At 39.0% G+C, this 16,195-nt stretch overlaps 3 protein-coding genes across 4 annotated transcripts in view; 1 reads left to right on the plus strand and 2 right to left on the minus strand.

Annotated features, from left to right (window-relative positions):
* LOC118208021 (class I histocompatibility antigen, F10 alpha chain-like) overlaps positions 1 to 16,195 on the minus strand; it is a 48,522-nt gene that overhangs the window by 16,521 nt on the left and 15,806 nt on the right. Inside the window, exon 8 of one of the 2 annotated variants that reach the window (XM_035382287.1) lies at positions 2,348 to 2,524. The exons of the other annotated variant lie outside the window; for it this stretch is intronic. The gene's annotated coding sequence lies outside the window, so the exon portion shown is untranslated. Of the gene's footprint in view, positions 1 to 2,347; positions 2,525 to 16,195 lie in introns of those variants that run through there. 2 annotated transcript variants of the gene reach the window in all.
* On the minus strand, positions 2,348 to 10,842 carry LOC118208019 (DLA class I histocompatibility antigen, A9/A9 alpha chain-like). The gene is made up of 7 exons (XM_035382282.1): positions 10,714 to 10,842; positions 6,158 to 6,418; positions 5,338 to 5,604; positions 4,466 to 4,756; positions 4,169 to 4,285; positions 4,048 to 4,083; positions 2,348 to 2,521 (listed from the first exon to the last, which is right to left on the minus strand). The coding sequence occupies exons 1-6, from the start codon at positions 10,772 to 10,774 to the stop codon at positions 4,076 to 4,078; spliced, it is 1,005 nt and encodes a 334-aa protein (XP_035238173.1). The 5' UTR covers positions 10,775 to 10,842; the 3' UTR covers positions 2,348 to 2,521; positions 4,048 to 4,075.
* On the plus strand, positions 13,841 to 16,010 carry LOC118207987 (signal peptide, CUB and EGF-like domain-containing protein 3). Its single transcript, XM_035382226.1, has 5 exons — positions 13,841 to 13,988; positions 14,428 to 14,595; positions 15,203 to 15,364; positions 15,754 to 15,898; positions 16,004 to 16,010. Exons 1-5 carry the CDS (start codon positions 13,916 to 13,918, stop codon positions 16,008 to 16,010), a joined length of 555 nt encoding a protein of 184 aa, XP_035238117.1. The 5' UTR covers positions 13,841 to 13,915.

Here is a 16,195-nt window from a genome sequence, read left to right on the forward strand (position 1 = left end):
AGTTTTTGATTTTGCCTTTTAAAAAAGAAAAGATATCTTGCATCCCTTACACTGAAATTCACAAAAAAGATTGAATAATCAACAATATAATGTACATAAATGTATTTCTGAATCGACACCAGTTATATTTTGAGAACGACTCCCTCTGTAATTGTTTTTGAGATGCCCTTTGAACAGAACATTGATTTCTGCACTTGTTCAGTATTTGCTTTCTCACTTTCAGGAGTCAGTTAGTACTTTACGCCAGATCGTTGTTTTCATTGTGAATACAGAAGATGTAACTCTGGGTGGTGCACAGGTACAACTACATCACCAGCCAGTGACCCGTGTAATGATTGGTGGTTCAAAGACAAAAAGAGGCAAGGATGTTGGACTCCTGGACAGACATTTCAGTAGAGGCACAGATGGTTGTCCTTGTCATGCTCACCCATTAGCAGAGAAGCTATAGTAGGAATGCCATTGATGTATTCTTTTGAATGTTCAAAAGGCCAACCTTCAAGTTTTCTTGTTGCTTCCAGTATTTATATCTGCTTTGTTTTTGGTTATTTCTTCCTACATATCACCATTCAACAACCCCCCCCCCCCCCCCCCCCCGACTCCTGCCTCGACTCCCTCCCCCCACACCTTCTATTCATGCCATTTCCCTGCAAACTCAAAAGATCCCCCTCGTCCTTTTCTCTCTGAAACTGAACACATGGATGTTTTTTTTGGGTTTGTTTTGTTTTTCTTTTGCTTTTTTAAATAAGAGTTTGCTATGATTTATCATAGAGTCGATAATGGTATTTGCACTTGAAAATTGTTATTGCTCATGTAAAAAGTGTCTGGATTTTGTATTTTGTCTTTTTTTAAATGAATGGAATTGGTGTTCTTAACCTCGTGGAAGCTTTCATGTTTTCATTCAATCCTCTCTGAATATCAAAACATAATTTCATCAACAGAAATCTGTAAAAATCTGCAAATGACTGTTACACATTTAAAGCGTATTTAAATGTACAGTCATTTTAATGTAAAATGTTCATGACACATAGGAGCCAGGAGTAGGTCTTTTCCACTTGGGAGTTGACTCATAAATTTTAATATTGTGCTGTCATTTTGACTGAAAAGGACACGTGTCATCAGTACATTCATTTAACATTGGAAAAAAATGATTCACAAAATTGACAAATTAGAAGTGAACCTATGGTGGAAAGTAAGCTAACTTGTGGAAGATGGATCTGTGTCTAATTTAAGGCCCAGCAGCTCTGTAATTTAAGAACTGCCCTTGTGTACAAAGCAGAAATCATTTCCACGCCTGTTTAACAAAAGATTTTTATCTGTATCTGAACATTTGCAGAATGTTTTGCTGGGTGAAAACATCTGTATTCCACTTTATCTTCAAATGCAACATAATTATGATCACTAAACAGTACAACACACTGCCAGCCAACCTGCAGACATTTTCTTTATTTTTAGGATTTTGGATATTTTTTCAGGATTAAAATAACATTGTGTAAATTTCAGGATTTACACAAAGCTATTTGAAGCTCTAATACCATGCAAGGATATAAATACTGCTATAGGCTATGTATATCTTTCTGTGTGTGTGTGTGTTTGCCTTTGACACAAACACTCTGTTTGGTTTATTTGTGCCACAACCACCTCTGGCCAACACAATTCAGTTATCTTTTCATTTTTTTGGAACGCTTTGAGGCCACAATAACACCCTTTGTCAAGTCATGATGACCCTGTAAATGCTACCTCTCTTTCCTGGGCTCTTAAACAGTCTTCCCTTCACAGGAAGCAAACACAGAGATGCCTAAGATCAGACCCAGAACTAACACTACAAACATAGAATGGCACCGGTGTTGCTGGGTCTGTAAAACAGTGTAATGAGTAGTGCATCAAAATTTTATTGTGATTATTACATAAAATAATACATTTTAAAAAATGTAAGCTATGAAAACAGATGATTTATGCTTTGTAAATGTTACTCATTTCATTTTTCAAACCCTCAGACTCGCTGTTTTCCTAATTTTCTTAACCCTAATTTGAGCCCTAAAACTTAATTGAAACCATAGGTACTTTTGAAAACATCTAATTACTCATTTAGAATTGATGAAAAACAAAGCTAAAATCATGAATTAAATAATACAAATGCAAAATAATATGGTTGAGGTTTTTGGTTTTTGTCTCATCCAAAATCAAAAACAAACCCATGTCCTAACCTTTCTTTAAGCTGCTGAACACAACTGTGAATTGCCTCAACCCTCAGACTCAACTTTCATTACCCTAACCTTAATTGAATTAGTTAAATATCTGATTTTTCCATTAAAAATGATGGAAACTGCAATTAAAAAAATAAAAAACGTATTTGAAGTGATCTATTTAAATCTGCAAATATACAAAGCTATATAGTCAAAACAATTGGATAATCCAAACAAAACAAAATCCAAACAAAACAAAAGTGCTGATCCGTCTTCTCCTCTGTAGCACTAGTTCACTGTTCATGGGTGGTGAATCGTCCACTGGCTTGGCCAAAGTTCTAACAAAACAACACAAAAAGGAATCCGCAGCATGCAAAAGCAGATGATTAACCAATGATAAACTTAGTTGTGTTCTTGTAAATCTTTTAACAGAACTGAAAGTTAATATTTTAAACTAGTTCTCTCCGTGTAGCTAGTGCTGTGTCTCTTGAGCCGCTTTTCCACCGCATGGTACCGGCTCAACTCGACTCTACTCAACAGTTTTGGTTTGCCATCGGGTAAAAGTTGTGGATAGTACCTGGCACCTGGTACTTTTTTTGGTATCACCTCCATCAAGGTTCCAAGCGAGCTGAGGCGATACCAAAAGATGACGTGAAAACTCTGCAGACCAATAGAATCAAGTCGAGTTGAGCCGGTACCATGTGGTGGAAAAGCTGCTTTGCCGTGACTTTTGTTGTTCTGTTCAAGTAAGACTGACCAAGTAAGAAGTGCCCTCTGCTGGGGGAAACACAGCTACTACTAAACAGATAATTACCCTTTATTGGCAATGTTCATATTGAGTGGGTTGCAGTAGCAGCAAGTGTCTTGAATAATACAAGTTATGTGTTGAAAGCAACACATAAAGACTTGATGGCAAATGCATTTCATTTAACTTGCAATGCTTCCATCATGACACTTGAGTGACCAGATAATCACAAATGCAAAATAGCTTAATTTCATTGCACTTAATTTTCTCAGTAACTGCATTCACAATAGATCTGGTCCATTTTTTAAGTAAGGTAGGTAAAGGCTAACGAACATGCTGCCCAGATCAGTGAAATTGTGAAGTTGGTGTTCTACACAAAATTCAAAAATACGTCTAAGCAGATATACCATTGGAGGAAGACGCATTGCGCAGCTGAAAGTGAGAGCGAATGACCAACCAGCAGGGGTTGCTGGTGCACAATGAGGCATTGTCATCCTGGATGATGCTAGCATGGCCCAGACAATACCAGACAATGGGGCCTATCCATGCATTGGAGCAGTACTTTAACATGACGAGCTACCAGCAGCCCAAGGGCCTTTACTGTTAAAGTGCTCTACAGATGTGCAAAGTTCAGTGAGTTTTGCTATGCATGAATTTAAGTTGCATTGGCAGGAAAAGTCATCAAATAAAACAAAAACTAAAACAAGAGTGGCTCCAGCACCTGTGATGCTTGCCCCCCTAATAATGAAAACAATATATTAATAAGATAATACACATATGGGATGTTGACAGTGTCGTGGAAATTGCAGATGGTGGTCTGCATGTCCATTGAAGTGCACTTGATTCCATATACCACTTTACAGCAAACACACGCACCAATAAATGTAAGGCACTTGACTATTTGATAGCAATAGAACCATAATTACCAGAGTCTGCAATTCCATTGAATACTAAAAAGAAAATTACTCATCCTGACCAGGTACAATAAAGGATTTCTAAATGATAGAGGAGTGCTGGGTCTTCAGACTCTAAAACTGAGAGTACAAACCATCAGTGATACATCTTCAGAAGGGACAGAACAGTATACTCCTCTGTAAACATTAATATTTAGACACTTACCTTTAGCAAACAAGTATCCAAAGGAGGTCTAGATGCCTGTAAAATAGAAATTTATTAGGAAAACAATATTACACCCTTTCCCCATTCCACACATACCCATAAATACCGGTTATGCCCTCACCTCTGCGTCTCTTCTTATAGACGATAAAAGCAGGGATGGCAAAGATCAGAACCAGAACCAGAACCAGCACTACAACCACAGAACTGATGACTGCAACATCAGCACCTTCACCTGGTTCTGTAAAACAGTGTAATACATTGACAAAATCAGTAAGTAAATTGGTTAAGGTTTATGGAAAGTAGCAGACTTTACAAATATGCACTTGCACAAAACACAATGTTCTTCCACCCTGTCCCACTGACTCCACAATAATACAATAATGTGCTGCAGAACATGTACAGTATTTACGTGCATTACCCCAGTTGATGTCCAGCTTGTTGTCCAGAGCAAGGTGTGTGACAGAGCAGGTGTAACGGTGTTTCTCTCTCGCTATCTCCGAACTGATACTAAGGGTTCTCCTTGTCTGGTACGTCCCGTCTCCGTTGGGTAACACCTCCCAGAAAATGAGCTCCTCGCCTGAAATGGGACGGTCGTCTCTCAGCATGGTCAGGTTGATGTGCCGGGGGTAGAAGCCAGTGGCCAGACAGCTCACCTTCACCACTCCAGTCTCCCTGCATGTCTTCTGGATTAGTCTGACTCTGGGCCGCTCTGAGGGGGGAAACAACAGTGCATCAGCCAGAGAAGTAGCTGTTATACAGGGACGCAGGGAAGCTGAGATTCCTCACATGGGATGGAAATATACAAAGTTAGTGAGAAAAATGACAGGTTATTGCTGTGATGGGGGCTTGACCTTATATAGCCGAATGCGGCGCTATCGAGTAAATATACCTTTCCTCACATCCACAGCACTGCAACATACAAAGACACTGAAGCCCAGAAAGAAGAAGGTAGTTGCAATTTACCCAGAAAATCATTTACATATGAAACATAACAAAAAATAAGATAAAACAGCCTGGTCATACAAATCATTAAAACTATAAAGGGCAGGTCTGGGCCCTCCAGCAATAGGTCAGACCAAAGACCACCTCCCTACCAAACCAATCAGAACTACAACATACACTAAGGTAACAAAATAAGGTAAAATATATAGTTAAATCCAAACCTATTGGGATACAATTTTTCTTGGCCACAGGAAATGTAACAGTACAGTAATTCCACACTGTACAGTATATCAGGGTGTAATGAACATGCGTTTTAGTCAGGTGTATGTTATAGGTTATAATCCTTACCTTTTCTAAGCACAATGTTCTTTTCTTTCTCCAGATAGTACTTCAGTATTTGGATACAAATAGGATGATAAATAGTTCTTAAATCCATTTGAACAAACTCTGCTAACTGTGTGATCCATGTAAGATGTGGCCATATAGGGTTGACTGTGTAATTATGCATGCCATAATGTATCGCTTCTGTTCCATCATAAGCATCCCACATCATGACCTGACTGGACTTGTCATTGTCCAGCACACATCCACCCAGCTTCTGATGAACACGAACTCCTTCAAAACAAAGAAAAAATAGGAAGGCAAATAAGCCAGCAGTTTCAAGCATCAACCTACAGTATGTTCTCGACAGACTTTGGTATAAAATAATAAGAATACATTTAGTCTAGTCTACTCACAAAACCAAAACTTTGAATACTGATTCACTGAAACAGTCTTAATGCCCTCTTACTGCTGGCTGTGTTAGTAATTGATTCTGTGAATGTACCGTTACCCTACATTTAGGATATTTTTTTTACTGCAGATGATATAACTGGCTCACTTTGCCAACTTGCATATGGGCTTCATCAACTATATTTGAGCTGTAGCTTTTGTCACACAACCTTATCACAGATTCTTATTTTCTCCAAAAATTCACTTAGATCATAGGGTCATCCCATCTCTGAACAATCCTCTGAGTCAGCAAACAGGAAACTTACCAGTATGGCAAGCTGGCACGCTACGGACAAACCATGGCCCTTTTGTATAATAGTGTAATGACATTTAATGTAGTGTGGTCTTTTGAAGGTGGACGGGGCCTGAACTGAACACCTGCCCGCACTCAGCTCACCTCCAGTCTGATTGGCGAAGAACCTTGCATGTGTGGGACGTTTCATGCCACTGTAAATGTCTTCTATCACAATGTTTGCACCTAAAAGAATAATATCTTCAACTCCCTTTGTGGAGCTTGGTCGACTTCGAGAGATAATTTTCTTGATGTTGCTGTCATAATACAGCACCTGAAGATCATCCACAAATGCCAAAATACTGAATTCTGGGAATTGGGTCTTCCCGTGTATAAATGTTGCAAACGTCCAGATTGAGTGTGAACCTGTGGGGAAACATACCAACATTCATTAGAAGAGTTGCTGAATTATATTTTAACAGTTAAACTATATACAATAAATTCAAAAGACAAATTTGATTTAACTTCAACCTTCAGACATGCCTAGCCAAACCGAGTTAGCGAAGAAAATGTCTAGCCGCTAGCAGACACCAATCGACATATGAGACCCATGTCTCTTCATCTTCTGGATGTCAGGTGATCCTGCTCCATACTACTGGCTGCAGCGAGGGGAAGTTGGGGGAGGGGAAGCAATGTCCCGGGGAAAGCGAGACGGGAATAAAGCCTATTTGAGGGTGCTTTCACACCAGGATCGTTTGGTCCGGACTTATTTGATGCCAGGGAAATTACGATTCCCCCATGCTAAAGCTATCTTTTCTGTAACATGTGTAATAGCTTATTAGACGATGCAAATGCAAATTTATAGTCTCTGAAGTAAAGTAGATTCCATTTGAGGTGAAATTTGACTTGTTAACTTGCATTTTAACTTTGAGTAATATTCCATGTAAAATGTCCTCTAACAGCAATTGATGTCATTCAACTATACTACACACACACAGCATTACAATAATCATTTTTATTACTTCTTATTCCTTGCTTGTATTGTAGGCGAATTTTAAGGCAGGTGACGAAACAACATCAACTGGCTGACTGGGGCAAAAGTACAGAGTCTGGGAGTAGATTTAATGGTATATTTATTTTTGTGCAAGGAGTGTGCGTACTCAAGTGCTAAATTGGTATTAGTAATTTGGTGACTGCTGCTATGTTGTTCTGTTTAGATTTGGGAATATCTATTAGTTCAGTGGTCCTCAAATTCGGCCCTGGGGGACCAATGTGCATGCTGGCTTTTGTTCCAACCACAATTTCAATACTAGAATTTTAATGAGTTGATAATTTTTCTTAATTACACTATTCATATTTTGAGGGATATTTACCCTTTTAAGCCACAGTATGTCAGAAATAGCTATGCATGGCATGAAGAACTAGAAATACCGCCTCGCGGTTGTATGCCTCCGCCAACCAGTAGCCAGTTTGGATATAAAATGTCATTACTTCATCAAGGCTTCATGCATGTGATAATTCACTCATTCCCTGGTTCCTTTTCCTGGCTAGATGTTTCCCAACCTCAGTCCTAATCACATGACGGTTACGGTATATGATTAGGCCGATACAAATTATTCATTTAATAACGTTGGCATTCAGTGTATTTTCAGGGTCGCGCACCTCTAATTATGTTATGTCGCAGAACGTCTGCAGAAAACGAAATCCCTATGGGAAAAAAGCATTGGAAATCTTCCGAGGGAATCCATGGCTCAAAAAATAAAATTCACTTCCGTTCTTTAGGACTACAAACCATTCGTGCTTGTGACGTGTGGTTACGCTACCTGACAGTCACTGTCCTCGCCGGTGTATTTTAGTTTCTTTCAAAGGCTGCTTTACATTGGTTTGGGGTATAGTTTTATTTAAATTTTAAACTAGCGTTAATTGTAGGCTACTTAAAATATCAAAGTGAACAAAACGTCATTTCAATGGGACATTTCATTTTTAATATCAAGAATTGAATTTTAAGTAGTTAAAATAGGAATTCTTGATATCAAGAATTGTATTTTAACTAGTTAAAATTGGACAGTCTAATTACACCTAGTTAAAATTCTATTATTGATATCAAAAATTCCAATTTGAACTAGTTTAAATTGAATTCATGATATCAGAAATAGGAATTTTAACTAGTTTAAATTATATTGTTGATATCAGTAATTGATTTTCTGATATCAGAAATTGGCCATTTTTACTAGGTCAAATTCCAACTCCGATTGAAATGAATGAGAAAAACGCTTTACATCTGACTAGTTAAAAAAGAATTTCCGATATCAAGAATTGGCGTTTTAACTAGTTAAAATCTAATTTCTGATATCATACTGTGGCGTCTACATGTTTATTTTCAAAAAGAGCACAGGCCGTGCGCGCTCCGTGCTTGCTCCTTTCTGAGGTGGTCGGAAGACTTGCAGCGCGCCAATGTCGCACGGTCTGTCAAAGTGTCACTTTTTTTCCTTCAGCCACCGAAAGACAAGGAAAAGGTAGGTAGCGGCGCTTCAAATATTACAAAAATACCATAGTGTTAACCAGTGTTTTAATTGTACCAAAATAAGTGCCGGTACCTACTCCTCTAAATACATACTGTTTAAAATAAATTAATGTTGGTAATCAGGTGTGTAGGACGGAGTGTGGCACAGTGGGTAAGGAACTGCGCTTGTAACCGAAAGGTCGTAGGTTCGATTCCCGGGTAGGACACTGCCGTTGTACGCTTAAGCAAGGTACTTAACCTGCATTGCTTCAGTATATATCCAGCTGTATAAATGGATACAATGTAAAGTGCTATGTAAAAAAAAAAATAAAAAAATAAAAAGTTGTGTAAGTCGCTCTGGATAAGAGCGTCTGCTAAATGCCTGTAATGTAATGTAATGTAATCAAAAGAAGAGTCGGTACTCATATACAAGTCCCGACAGCTCCTGCCCATCTGAAGCACTGATGGTAAACTGGCGTTAACCATCATTCGGTGATGACAACTGGCGGATCTTAACTCTGTTCGGGCAAGTGGAATACCTCATGCAGTTGTCTGATCGGACAAGTAAAAAATAAATGTGATAAATATGTAACGTTATCTGAAAATAAACAGTGTTTGTTTGAGCCGAAGCGGAACCTGTTCCAGTTGAGCTACGTAGGCTACGTGCCTACCTTTCTTTTTTTTTTTTAATTCAAAAACTACTGTTATAATGGTACAATACATCTGATTAAAATGGTGACCTGGAGAAGCCCGTCGGATGTCGCGGCCGCAAGTCTAATTACACCTAGTTAAAATTATATTATTGATATCAAAAATTCCAATTTGAACTAGTTTAAATTGAGTTCATGATATCAGAAATATGAATTTTAACTAGTTTAAATTTTAATTAGTTTTAACTATTCTATATAAATATTCCATATAAATTCTAAAACTACTGTTATAATGGTACAGTACATCTGATTAAAATGGTGACCTGGAGAAGCCCGTCGGATGTCGCGGCCGCAAGTTGTTGGCAAATCGCCAAAACAGCGCGAATTAAAAAAAAAAAAAAAAATGTTTGAGTGATTCAACTACTTCCATTTCCATACTACAACATGGTGATTTTTCCCATGAAAACGAAAGGTAAAGTGTTTATTTTTAAGGTTTTGTGAATGTAGTGAGCTAGCAAAACTGAGAGTTGGCATATAGCACTTTAAAAGGGACACTCTTTTGCTAAATTAACTCAATTACCATGACAAAATAGTACTTAGTTAGAATGTTTTCTCTTTTTAATTAACAATATAATTTGAGCTGGGTCCACATTCAAAGCCCTCTCTCTCTGTCTCTCTCACACTCAATGACAGAGTTTACATGCATTGTCCATGCAAAAAAAAGGAAAAAGTGAGAAAAATGGCTTTAAAGATTCTGTTCTGTTACATTCTAATTCTACTGAGAAGCATGATACAAAAATTATCTAACTAACTTAGATGCTTGATCAATGTATTTTTTATTAGCTATTTTTATCTGTATTCATTTCTGGACACTGCAGCAGCTTGTGAGACTGCTCCTCTCGTTATAATCATAATCGTCATTAGAATGCAGCCCTCTTTGTCAGCTGTAGCAACTGTAGCCTAACTCTCAGTTTTGCTAGCTCACTACATTCACAAAACCTTAAAAATAAACACTTTCACTTTCGTTTTCATGGGGAAAAATCACCATTTTGTACGTTTTTTTTTTTTTTTTTAATTCTGTTTATTTTCATGATAACGTTACATATTTATTACATTTATTTGTTACTTGCCCGATCAGACAACTGCATGAAGCATTCCACTTGCCCGAACAGAGTTAGGATCCGCCACGCCGCGGCAAAACCTTACCAGCGGAAACGTTGTGTTGTATGGTTAAAATGAGCTGAAATTCAGTATATTTCAGTATAACGGGAGCCGCTATGATTTCGCTGACGTAGGCCTATAGGCTCCATCAGAAGTTTGCCGAAGTTTTTTTTTATACATAAGACATTCACATGAAAACAAGTAACGTAGGCTAATTACAAATTCGCTAAATCAATCCGTTTCTACCAACTGGAGGGCTTTTTTACCCGCACAAACATCCACCGCTGTCAAGTGGGTGGTTTGCTTTCAACCAAGCTGGTGATTTATTCAAACGATCATAAATCAATAGCTATAGGCTAAGTTAAAATTAACATCACGTAGGCTACAGGAATACATAAATATTTTACCTGTGTTGACAACAGTTACTGTCGCCTGTAAAAGAAAAAGAAGCGCAGTTATTCGTTCCATAATGTCTTCCGACTTATCCCTTGCTTCACGTGTGAACTCTAGTGTTGTGTTGTTCGCGAACGATTCGTTCAAAAGAATGAATCTTTTGGGTGAACGAAGTGTACTGAATCACTTCATGAAACGATTCGTTCGCGAACGTGAACTGGTAGTTCACACTGACTGACTATCGTTCGCAGTTCAGTGATTCGTTCACTGAACTGCGGTATGGAAATATGGATAATAAATGGATAATAATCGAACATCACTGTCAAGTGTGCTGTTTATTTTCAATGAAATAACAAGTTAAAAAAAAAAAAACATGTCTCAAAGTAGCCAAGGCAGGCCTTAAGAGCATGCCTTAAGAACATGGGGGGCTGGACGTTGGTGACCGGGGGGTCGGGGCATTTATAGAATTTCCCTACAGAATATGTAATAGCCAAAGAACCAAACACTTTATTTCCCTATTTTTCATAAAATGTTTTTGTTTCGATTTTATTTCACACAATTTAGTTTGAAAGAATGTGTTTCATGTGGCCATTTCATTTCAGTACATTTCCCAAAGTGGGTTGTTTTAGATGCGGATTTCTTTACCGTGACTTGTAGTAACGGCTGCATGAAATACAATGTGCTGATATACGTTGGCTAAGTAGGTCACGTTTTCTCAAAATGTCGTCGATAAAATAGTAGCCGTGGCTAGCCTACTTTGAGACATGTTAAAAAAGTATTATTTCATTGAAAATAAACAGCACACTTGAGAGTGAGGTTAGATTATTATCTGTTTATTATCCATTATTCCATACCGTCCCCACTCCCCTCCCCAGAGACTCCTCGCTCTACAATGGAGTATCAAAAATTCCAAAATGACAATAAAGATAAATGCACGCCGTTCTTAAAAATTACATAAAATAATCTAATCAAATAATTAAACTCAACTAGATATTTAAAGTCCGGCTTCCCAGGTATTCATGAAAATGTGTTTTCACAGTAGGAATCTGGATTCATGGGATGGTAAAATCCTCCAAAATGTTCATTCAATTTTATACATACCACTTTTTAAAATTCAATAAAATTATGAAATCAAACTGTTTTCTGCAAAGTCCAAAATATTCTTGAAGACCTTCCCCGTAAATTAGAAATTTAGAGAGAGGAGGTGGCGCAGTGTGGAAGGGAAGAAAAGAGAAAAAATGGCGTGAAGACGCTGTAGCAGTGTACTGGTATTCTTGTTGAATGTAAGATAGCTAGCCTTCCAGGGAGAAGCTTAGCTACAGCTAAGCGGTGCAGTGTAAATTGGAGTAACAGCCTATCCGTACCTTTCCCAAGGAATAAACCAGTCAGAGGACAAATCCTTGTGTCAGCTGGTTGTTTCGAGATATCTGCTCACTCTACAGAAACACTGCAAAGACAAAGCGCTTATCCACGGCCTTACAATTCCACTGAATGATAGGAGTGCAATATTTTCCACGTGTGAGAATTAAAATATTGCTTTGTACTCGTAATATTTATGTTGTAGGATTCCAGAGTGGGGGGAACTTAGCACCGCATCACACACTGAACACATTCTGAGGTGACATTCTCTTTTGATAGTTTACAACTTACCACAGAACAAAGCCACAACCTACACAGGAATTCAGCAGACTGAAGATCCGACTCTCTTACATGACTCTCAGTGCACCCTCATGCCACACCAGAATAAACAGCCCCAAGCACAGGAAACGACTGGTAGGAACTCACCAAGCCTGAGGCATAAAGTTTCAGATTGCAATATAGTTCCCTTTACACTCCAAAATAACCCTCCAAGATACACACCACAGATTCATAATTAACACAAATTAAAATAGAAAATGAATTGGAACTGACATTATATTAAAGTTGTTTCACGCAAATAAATCAAGCAAAAAAAAAAACTTTGGTTGCCATTTTTATCATTTATTAGTTGTACAATTATGAAAAATAATAATTAAAAAAGACTGGAAGCCCGAGATTATTTACAGTCTGTTTCTGTGTGCCTGTATTGAGGTCCGTCTGAGTTAGATCTCTCAGTCCGATCCCGCTCACCTTTCACCCCCAAGACAGGTCAGGGATGGGTACCATTGATATGTGAAGCTTTACAAACACTGTCGGCTCTCTTGTTCCGACAAACGTGGCCAAAGAAAAAAAAGAAACATTACTTACATATACATATATATATTTATAAAAGCAGAATCATTCAAGTATCAAAATAAAGATCGCTAGGGATTACTTTACAATCCAATACCATTTATCTCATTATAGTCATTATCAATATTACAGATTAGTCCCAATGTACTACCCATCACAATTAGCAAATGTGCAAATGCCAGAACTGAGCCAATGAACCTCCAGGTGACTGCTGTCTATACGCTGAACCCACAGCACCATGAAGTACCTCTGAATAACACAGAATTTCCAAAAGACATGGCAGAAACCCAGCATAGTTCTGAGGATCTGACCCTGTTTTTTTTTGTTGTTGTTTGTTTTATGGTTCAAATTGCGAGCGTAAAAAAGACTAACTCGTCTTCTGAATATGCGTTTTGAATATCATTCGCTAACTTTATCGATAGATGGCTGGGGTTATTCAGATCAGCAAACCTCGCGTCAGCCTGAAACAGTTCCAGCATCAGTACAGTTAAAACATAAAATGAATGAAAACAGCTATTTTAAATTAAATAAAACCTACACTCCTCTTTCTTTTCTTTTTTTTTAAAGAAATGGAACCAAATCCCTGTTCTTTGTAGTGTCAAACAAGCTCCAGTCCACAGCAGTAAGGAAGCCCACGAGACAAGCGTGTAGTCAGACTTAATAGCACAATCAATGCTATAAACAATCAGGTTACAGTGTTAAAGGGGATTCCTTAAGCTCACAGGCTCAAAAATCTTAAAGGACTGGTGGTTGAGCCTGGTAGTACCATACTTTCTGTTCGTGACTTAACCTCAGGGCTGTGGCTAACAGTACCTTTCGTCTTGGACACAATTGTACCGTCACAGATCTGCCCGTAGATGCAGCTTCAGTTGAACCTGGATTTTAAATTCAGTGCTACATTTAAATGTTGTTCTCTTCCCCCATTTTCTTTGTTGATTAGGTCAGCTACGCATGGAAAAAAGCACATTTCCACACTGGACAAATTATTAGTTGTATGTTTTACATATGGTGCATGCTGATTGTGCACAAATAACTAGGCACGGCCCTGTCAGTGCCCGCAACATCACATCCTGTGCAGGTAGGCTGCATAGCCTATAGATGGCGCTGTTTCCTTCTCATTTCTTCAAATTAATTTGCAATCACTCATCCCGTTAGAGACACAGATGTCACTTTTGTTACTCATGTCAGTGTTGTCCTTGAATTTTCTGAATTGATGTTTAGGACACTTATGGACAGAGTGTTTTATGGGATTCAGTGCTTCATGCATATTTATAAATACAAATGCCCTTGGAACCTGTGACCTGTTTCATTGTTCAGTTTGATGTCTCCCTTGGGGAAATTGTGATATTTCAACCGTTTAATTTCAAAAGAACACAGCAAAGAGTGCTCTATCCCACAGCAGCTCACTGAATACACACTGTTATCTAGTCACTGTACGTGACCATTATAGTGAGTAGACAACTGGAGGACCGTGCTTTGTTTTCCGAACTTTGAACCATTTGCTTCTCCGAATGCAGGCCAGTGCCCGACGGGGTACTACTCCAGTGACGGGTTTAAGCCCTGCCAGCCGTGCCCGCAGGGCTCCTACCAGCCTGACCCGGGCCGAACGCTCTGCTTCCCCTGTGGAGGGGGGCTGAGCACCAAACGTGAAGGGGCCAGCTCCTTCCACGACTGTGAGGCCAAAGGTGAGCGACCCAACACACCAGACTGGATCAGCCTCGCTGTGTGGCCTCCCAGTACTGTGGATTATTATCTTGCATATACTTCATTCTGATCTACAGTACAGCCAGTCGGAAGCTGCAGTAGATAATATGAAGTTAGATTGACTGTTGTAACTTGTAAAAACAACAGCAGTTATAAGCCTTTTAGTATTAGCTTGCTAAATTGAAATGTTTCTAATGTATTCAATTTATGTGGTAAACGCAGCACTGATATGTTTGAATATAGTCACACATTGCTATCCATAACAAAGGACATAACTCTGGGCACTGTCTCTTAGCAAGAGAAAAGATATGCTCTACATTCATCATGTACAGTATTTACATCTCTTGTATAGAGGTGTGAGTTAAAATTATACTGAATCATATTGTGTCCAGTTAACAGGGAACTCTGTGTTGTGGGGTAATAAGATAATGCTCCTGTAATGAATGTATTAAGGAAATGTTTTGAGAATGACATGTGATGGCTAGCTGATGTCTCACGTGTGCGTGTGTGTGTGTGTGTGTGCGTGTGTGTGTGTGTGTGTGTGTGCATGTGCGTGCGTGCGTGCGTGCGTGTGTGTTCTGCCTGCAGTCCAGTGCTCTCCTGGGCATTACTACAACACCACGGTTCATCGGTGCATTCGCTGCCCTCTTGGCACATACCAGACTGAGTTCCGGCAGAACTACTGCATCTCCTGCCCTGGCAACATCACTACCGAATTCGATGGAGCCACCTCTGTCTCCCAATGCAAGAGTGAGTGCCTCACACACATGCTGTCAGACTTCACCACCACACCCCGTTCATTGGCACATATCAAAGCTGTTTAATACACACTTCTATAGCATGTTGCTATATATATGTATTTCTGGATGTGGGAATTATATTATTACTCTAGGCCTGCACAGAAGACATGGGTTGCTGTGGTTTATTCCTGTGGTACAATTCAGAGAGTAGTAGAAAATATTTCAACATTACCATACCTTGAGACTCGATAAATACTTGTAAAGTAATGTCAAAATGTTGTCTTCTACACATCACGCTTTACCAGTCCATGTTTGAGGGTGCCTGTTTTATTCCTGTTTTGTTAACTGGTGTCACACCCTCCTGTGTCATATGTGTGTATGTATGTGTGTGTGTCGCAGATAGGGAGTGTGGGGGAGAGATGGGCGAGTTTACTGGCTATATTGAGTCGCCCAACTATCCAGGAAACTACCCCACCAACGTGGAATGCACCTGCACACCTACGCCCACCCTGAATGTGACAATGAACACCACACCACTTTTACGGTCAGAAGGGATTTGTGTGTGTGTTTTTTTTACATGGCTAGTTGGTTATTTGAGGGTTCAGGTCTAGTCTATTTCACATTTCCCTGTGAAGTATCTTTGTGACAGTGCCTGAAACAAGTTATACAAATACAGCTAGACAAATTGAATTGAATTATAGCCATCCCACGCTTTCTCTCTGTACCCCAGGCTTATTATATTCTGATTCTCTATTCAGTCCAAAGAAAAAAAGCCTGCTGAATTAACAGGCACTGTGGAAATTCTCCACAGCAGCATAACTCACATCCGAGTAGGAACACT

The sequence above is a fragment of the Anguilla anguilla genome, chromosome 11 (assembly GCF_013347855.1).
Source record: "Anguilla anguilla isolate fAngAng1 chromosome 11, fAngAng1.pri, whole genome shotgun sequence".
NCBI classification, from domain to species: Eukaryota; Metazoa; Chordata; class Actinopteri; order Anguilliformes; family Anguillidae; genus Anguilla; species Anguilla anguilla.